This window comes from Egretta garzetta, unplaced genomic scaffold (assembly GCF_000687185.1).
Source record: "Egretta garzetta isolate BGI_Z169 unplaced genomic scaffold, ASM68718v1 scaffold334, whole genome shotgun sequence".
In the NCBI taxonomy this organism is placed as follows: domain Eukaryota; kingdom Metazoa; phylum Chordata; class Aves; order Pelecaniformes; family Ardeidae; genus Egretta; species Egretta garzetta.
In genome coordinates, this window is record NW_009259431.1 from 1,154,848 (window position 1) to 1,162,702 (window position 7,855).

At 36.2% G+C, this 7,855-nt stretch overlaps 1 protein-coding gene across 1 annotated transcript in view; it reads left to right on the forward strand.

The window, feature by feature from the left end:
- The window catches only part of KLC1 (kinesin light chain 1), a gene marked incomplete at its 3' end in the record, with an annotated part of 45,223 nt that extends 39,595 nt beyond the window's left edge, over positions 1–5,628 (forward strand). The window contains exons 5-12 of the mRNA XM_009637109.2: positions 349–574; positions 1,094–1,181; positions 1,911–2,012; positions 2,556–2,729; positions 2,877–2,976; positions 3,865–3,914; positions 4,003–4,070; positions 5,520–5,628. Coding sequence (XP_009635404.2) covers positions 349–574; positions 1,094–1,181; positions 1,911–2,012; positions 2,556–2,729; positions 2,877–2,976; positions 3,865–3,914; positions 4,003–4,070; positions 5,520–5,628 — 917 coding nt within the window. The remainder of the gene's footprint in view (positions 1–348; positions 575–1,093; positions 1,182–1,910; positions 2,013–2,555; positions 2,730–2,876; positions 2,977–3,864; positions 3,915–4,002; positions 4,071–5,519) is intronic.
- Between the last annotated feature and the right edge of the window lie 2,227 nt (positions 5,629–7,855).

Below are 7,855 nucleotides of genomic sequence, written 5' to 3' on the forward strand. Positions count from 1 at the left end.
GAAACATCGATATTTGTGAGTGCAAATTTACGATATTATCTTGAGAACTGTTAATGATGTGCTGAGCTGAAATAGTTTCCTACTTTCTGCATTGGTTTATTACATTTGGCCCTTTTGAATTAATAGAAATGTAAAATAATATTAATACAATACTGGACAGAGTATGAAGAATATTTTCATTGTCACTGTTCAAGACAGCATGACTGCTGTGAAGTATGTTCTAATACTAACACTTTGTATTGAAGAAATAAAATTCAGTGACTCATTTTGTGTCATTGAGCAGTAATGTTAGATGTTTTAGTTACAGTCATCTTCTAAACAACTTGAAATCTTGCGGATTTCTTTCAGTTCAACAGCAGCATAGCAGTGCAGCAGCTGCTGCCCAGCAAGGTGGCTATGAAATTCCAGCAAGATTAAGGACCCTTCATAATCTTGTTATTCAGTACGCTTCCCAAGGTAGATACGAGGTTGCTGTACCTCTCTGTAAACAAGCTCTTGAAGATCTGGAGAAGACTTCGGGTCACGATCATCCTGATGTTGCCACTATGTTGAACATACTCGCTTTGGTGTACAGGTTTGTATACTGACATAGATAAAATATCAGTTAAATAGTTAATATTTGGCTACAACCTGTTAATGTTCAGACTAGTATTTTTTCACTGTTGTATTATTTTCCATTCCCTGTTTTTTATTAAAACCCTCAAAGAGAGTCCTGCAATATTTCTTTGTCTCCCTATACTTAAAAGTCAAACAAGTTGCTGCATTTTTGCCTGGGCCTTTGTTTTGTGAGTGAAGCTGGTTTTGATACTTTTTTTTTTCTTTTGTCTGCTGAGGGGGCATGTCTTGATTACCCACTTAACAGATAATCCAGAGGTATAAATTGAACAGCAGTGTAGTGGTAGTACCTGCTAGTCCTCAACCAGCAAACTCCTTTACAGTTACAGGCTTCAGGTTTTTACTTCCTGACTTCGGAATGTATTCTGAATTACTCTTCTTTTGTACTAGCATCTTTAGGCCAGTACTGACGTCAGCTTCATTTTTATGACTTTCCTGTCTGAATCCCCAGTATTAATTATGACTCTTTAAAATTTAGAGACCAGAACAAATACAAAGATGCAGCAAATCTCCTGAATGATGCCTTGGCTATCCGCGAAAAGACTTTGGGCAAAGATCATCCAGCGGTTTGTATACATGCATATCATGTTCTTAGTTGTGTTTTTCACTGAATTTTTTTAAACTCATTCTAATATTAAACTCAACAGGAAAGTTTTTAAGACCTGGCTTATCTCTAACCAGTACAGGTAGGAGGCCACAATGTAACATTCTTTGTCTTCTCTTAAATATTTAACGTACCTTTTGAGCATTATACTCAATGCTGTTTCACCACAAATAACTTGCACATACTTGATTTCGGATTGCATGGATTTTCTATGGGAAATTAATTTTGGAAGAAAGATTTTTATTTGCTTACTCAAATCACTTTATTAGACTCAGATTGAAGGTGTACTTCTGATTTGGTTTACTGCTGCTTTTTAATGAAACATAAATCAAGCTTTTGTACTTAGTGTTTAAAATTAATGAGATCTCACTTCTTGTAGCCTGTGTAAAGCAGGGCAACTCTGAGTATAGAAGTGAGGGGTAACTTTGTAAGAGAGGAACATATGAAGAAAATGTATGCACTAAATGACATTTCCACAAATGAAGCAAAAATATTTCATTATTTCATTTTCTTCCTTTCCTCGTTTGGTATGTATGCATTCAATGATAATTATTTCTTCATTTGCAAATTTCAAGAGGTCTACTCTGCACATGTAAAATTTGAAAACATCAATGCATTGCAGATGTGTTCATTTGTCAGATACTTGTATTGGAAAATTCCAGTATAATTAATATTTCTCTACTGTTCACAGGTGGCAGCAACTCTAAACAATCTTGCAGTACTTTATGGTAAGCGCGGAAAGTACAAAGAAGCTGAACCGTTGTGTAAGCGAGCTCTGGAAATCAGAGAAAAGGTATGAGTAAAAGAATACAGCATCTTTAAATGGATTTTTTTGGGGGAGGGAGCAAAGTTAAAACACTTTTCTTATTTTTCGGTTGGGTAGATCTGCCAGATAAACCACAGAGTTAGCAATGCCCTAGTAGTTAGCAGTGTCTGAAATTCAAAACAGTAGTAAATTCCAGTAGTTCTATGGAGCTGTTGAAGCACTCTGGGTATATTCTAAATTCTGTGTTTTGTAATTAACCTTCTTTACCTTTTTCTTTCCCGTTTGATAGTTAAGCTACTATTTATTCTAGTGTATGAGACTGAATGCCTGACTTGTTGTAAAATACGGTGCATATGATGTTATTACACCACTTAACATTCATCCTGTTATGAATCATTCTGCAACATTCTCAGTTTGTAATAGAATTGAGTCATTTTCATATATTTCAAATCCAAATTTTGCTTTTGTCATCCTCATGTTGAATTGACAAGAAATAAAAACTAACAGGATATTTCTAAACCCTGATACGATGATTGGAAAATGTTTTAATGTAAGATATTTCATTTTCAGGTTCTGGGGAAAGATCACCCTGATGTTGCCAAACAATTAAATAACTTGGCTTTACTATGCCAGAACCAGGGTAAATATGAGGAGGTTGAATACTACTATCAGAGGGCACTGGAGATTTACCAAACTAAGCTGGGACCAGATGATCCAAATGTTGCGAAAACAAAGAATAACCTGGTAAGCCTTTTAAAGTAAATCTAAGAAAAAGTAAAATTTTCTGATGAATGGAAATGCACCTTTCTTCAGCATGTATTGTATTTATTATTTATCAAGCTGAACAAAACTGTGTGCTGATAAACCTTTTGGGGGGTATTTTGTTTTCAGGCATCCTGCTACCTAAAGCAGGGCAAATTTAAGCAAGCGGAAACTTTATACAAAGAGATTCTTACTCGTGCACACGAACGGGAATTTGGCTCTGTAGATGGTAAGAAACTAGTCTCTAGATTTGAATGTATATTTCATTTTTGTAGGAGTTATGAAGTAAAATCTGCAGGAAGTTAGTTGTATCTTCATTAAAATTGTTGTCTGCTTAAGGTAGGCTTAAAGTGAGATTGTAGGTGCATTGAAGTACATTCATCATAAGAAAGCATTTAGATATAGCAGTAACATTTGATTCAAAAGGAGAGGTTTTTTTATGTGAGGTAGGCTTGGTAGGTTTATGTTTTATGAATTGTATTTCTGTCATAATTTATCTTATGCCCAAATAAAACCAATTTTGATACTTTTATAGAGGCAGAAAAATATATGTCACTTTCCAGTCCCAGGGAAAAGTCAGTGCAGGATTTTTAATGATAAAATAAATGCATTGTTAGCGTGAGTCCTCCATTAATACGTTTAAAGAATGGGGAAAATACCCTTAAATTGTGAATTACACTGTATATTGAAGTCAAATGCATTTTATCAGCTATAAATCACAGTGAAGAATTTTCATTGCATTCCATGACAGTAGCATATGCACCACTTAGTAGATGTCAAAACAGTTGTTATGATAAAAGAAATAAATGCATGTTTTCTAGCACAGAACTAGGCACATGGCAAATCAATGGCAGCATATATTGACTTCAAAGCTTCTCAGAAGTAACTGTGTCTAAATTCAGATAAGAAAAGAAGACAGAACTGTGAAACTGTAAAAGAAAAGGCGCATGCTTTATTTATCTGCTGCTGGTAGTATGGACAGTAAGCTTTTTTTGTAATAGTTGTTGGTAATAGTATAATTCTCTGGTTTACAACTTCAGTTCAGAAGGGTGAAAATCAAACAATGACTACTTTGTAGTTTTGTACTTCTATAAAATATTTTCTTGTGTTCCATCAGATGAAAATAAGCCTATTTGGATGCATGCGGAAGAGAGGGAAGAATGCAAAGTAAGGCCGTTGTCATAAATCTTTTTTAGAGTGTTTACTATTTAAGTTACAGATCAGTTATTTTTCTTCAATGTTACTTTTGTTTTAGGGAAAGCAAAAAGATGGCACATCTTTTGGAGAATATGGTGGCTGGTACAAAGCTTGCAAAGTTGACAGGTGGGTAGTTTCTTTACAGGACAAACAATGCGGCAATGCCCAGTATCTGGAAATGTCAGATTAAAGCACGTTAAAAGTGAAACCAAAGCAGCTGCTTGCTTAGGACTATAAAAACCATTAAAAATTCAAGCCCCAAGACTGGGTTTCAGAAGCACAGTAGCAGTTTTCAAGTCCAGGGCATGCTTTTAATCTGGGCTGGTTAGATCTAGTAAGTGATGTAAAAATTCACCACTTGTGTTCTTGGCAGTCCTTCACGTGGAAGCATAGGTCACCTTTCCTTCTTTTTATACTGTGGGTTGGCATACGTGCTCTCCGGGCCCCAGCAAGACCTCTAGAGAGGGCCAGAAGCAAAAAGGAGACTGCAAATAACTGAGCCTTGAGTTTTCTAGCTGGCACAAGAAACAAAGTTAAACTGCCATGGTTCAGCATTATTCGAGTTTCTAAAGCTTGAAGAATATAGTTTTGTGTGAATGAAAAAATGTATCTTAAAATAGCAGAAACAAGAACCTCAGCTTGGATTATACTTGGTGAAATACTTTTTTGTTTGCTTTAATTTTGTTCCTTAACTGCTTTTTTTTTTAATGTGTGGGTGGTACAATATACGAAAAAACCTGCACCTAGTACTGATAATGTGCAGTGAGGGTTACTTTGTTTCTTTAGCATTTGAATTCTTGTATTTAACAAGCAACAGAACCTTTGTACTGTTGAAATCTGCTCTTTTTTCTCCATCCAGAACTCTGGGTGCAAAACATCTTGTTGGTTTGTTTTTCATGTACTAGTTCATTCTAATGCATGCGGAAATCTTTTCTCTGCTGTTACTGGAGAAAAACTTCAAGCAACAATACAGTGACTGAGCTAATTCCCATTGTGTCATTGAAACAAAAATGTCGTGTTGGAGTATGAGACTTGTTAATGGAATGTGCAATTTTTTTTTCCCCCTCCTTTTATTGTTCAAGCATAGTTTGACTGCACAGAAACTGCAAATAGGTATTAAGTAAAAGCTGATAAAGGAACTGGTAATCTGTTTTGTGACTAACACAAGGTACAGTAATGGTCACTGTATGCATGGGTAGGCCTGTTTTCTGGAAGCTTTGTAATTGTTCAGTTGGACACACTCAGATTGAGCTAAACTTTCACCTCAAGGCGCATCTGAGAAACACAAGGATATAGCACTCCAGTTTTCTCTTGAGTAGTTCTAGAGGCTAATTACTAACCTCCAGTTTCAGGGCTGTTGACTAATCAAAGTGTAAGCCATTAACGCACAGTGAAAGGGGTTAACAGGTTTTTCCCTGTACATGAAGTTCAGTATAGTATATTTCAAGAGAGATTTATTAAGTAATTACAAAAAATAGGATAGATACTATATTAATTTTTTATTAGTTGGTGAATTGAGAGGAGTTTAATGTGTTTGTATATAAATAACTTTTTTTTTTTCCCCCCTTCAAATAGTCCAACAGTAACAACTACCTTAAAGAACCTTGGAGCACTTTACAGACGACAGGGCAAATTTGAAGCTGCTGAAACATTAGAAGAGGCAGCAATGAGATCTCGTAAACAGGCAAGTATGAAAATTCGCCTTACTGATATTTCTGCATTGCGGTCATGGAGATTTTCAACTTTAGTACCTATCGTACATGGAGAATATGTAGATTATAGATTTTTAGCTATTCAGTGCCTGGTGTCACCCTCTAATTTCAGTCTGAACTGGTGATAAATCAATACCATCTCAACACTTGCAAACTGGTTGATTGTTAGGGCAGTGGCACCATGTACCAGGGGCATGGTTCAAATTGGGAGTGAAATTTTGTGGAAAATGGAAAAGCAGAAAACAATGTGTTGGCCAGCTGGCCTCAGTTGGCTACACGTCCTGGGGGAGAGATTGTAGCTAGGGGAAAATGGAGAGTTTCTGTTGATCATCTCCTTTGCCAGTAATGCTGTTCTGCTTTTAATAAGGAGCTGTCAAACTTACAAATGTTCTGTTTCTGCATACAACTGACTGCCAGTGGCACAGACCTTCAGAAGACCATTATAAATTTATCAGTTGCTGTTTCTGTTACTCTTGCAAGCCAATGGGATGGATATTGCCGTTTAAGGGAACAGATTAGTTAGTATTCTTTTAATGTGGAGAAGTTCTGTGCTGTCTCTGTGCTCTCAAATCTGCTGTTCAAGTGACCTTTTCTCACAGTCTTAGAAGGTGGGAGAGAGTTAAGTTTTGTTGGAGTTTTATTGGCTTTTCGTTTTTCCTTTCCCTTTTGAATGATTCAATGCAATGTTTTTCATAGAAGTACTTAAGACTGGACAAGCAAACGTGGCTTGTCAGTGTGTTAAAAGGGAAAGCAAAATAAGAAAATATAAGTGAATTAAAAAAAAGTGGGAAGTTCAATTTTAATTTCGTTTTATGCAATAGTAAGAAAGATTTGTATTTTTTTCAGCAGTGATTTGTTTTTTCTAAACTCAAATTCTAAATTGAAGTAAACTGACTTAGGTGATGGATCATATCTATTGATAATGTTCTGGTTTTTATTAGTTACACTGATTTGAAGTTGTATTTTAAAGAATGATACTGCAGTGTTTGGTGTATATAGAAGCAGATTTCTGAAAAAGGGAGAGCGCAAAAAAGTTCTGGCAAACCTTGTGCTCTTCTAGTGAATTCAGCAACAGTTCCCTTTTGATATAAGGTGGCATAAGTTCGTTCTTCCACAAAAAATGATGGAAAACTTGCGAGTGTTTGCCAAATAAATGGAATGAAACTGGTAAGAGGAAAGCATGAATCTGGGAGAGAAGTTCTTCAGCAAGGAAAAATGTGGGGGGGGCGGGAATAGCTGATACAGACACTCTTTGGCTGAAGATGACTTTCACATATTTATACTGAAGGTTCATTTTTCGCGTGTGTCTCATTCAAATGTGATTTGAAGATAGGAAATGAATGTGCACTGCATCTTAACATTTCCTTTGGTTCTTAGTTTTAGTCTTGCCATTACACGTGATAATTTTTTAGTGTGAACAGATACAACCAGGATAAATTGGCATAATATAATAGTAATAAGAAGACTGGAAGAAAATTAGCCTGTAGTTACCTTTGTATATAAAAAAACCCCAAATAACAAACCAGAACACCAACTTCTCAGTGCAAATTTTTACTGTGAAGCTTGGAATTGATTATTTGGGAACTAAGGATGGGAGGATCTTGCTACTGGCGAATCTCTTTTAGAGGCCCTGTTTAATCAGGCCACTTCTGGCTTGCCAGTACCACTGGAAAAATGGTTCCTTGTCTCCATTTTCTGCAGAGCCTGCTGGAGGCTTGCTGCTGCTACTTCATTTTTATTAAGCATGCTTCAGATTCATTGGTGCATCATATACCACCTATACCATTATGCCATTATATATCACATTATCCACAGCACTAGATTTGGACTTGTAGGAAACAATGCTGTCTTACTAGCAGCCTTTCACACTGCCTTTCTATCCTCGGTTATTAAAGGAGGACAGACAGGGTTCATGCGTGTCCATTTTTGAGCTAAAAGCAAAGAGGTACTTTTTGTTCCCAGGTGTGGAAAAGCATCAGTCCTCCACAGCTCTGTTCTTCACGTGTTTTTTGTTTGCTTTAGCTGCTGGGATGTATGTGCTAGATTTTTGAAGACCAGTGAAGTTTTGTCCTTCATCTTTCATGACAGAATCAAATAAACCAGGAAAGTGCAGTTCCCTGTCCTTCCATTATTTTATTTTTCTTTTTAATATGTGAGGTAAATGAGACAATAGCTTTGGAACAGAGCCTAGAGGTTTTT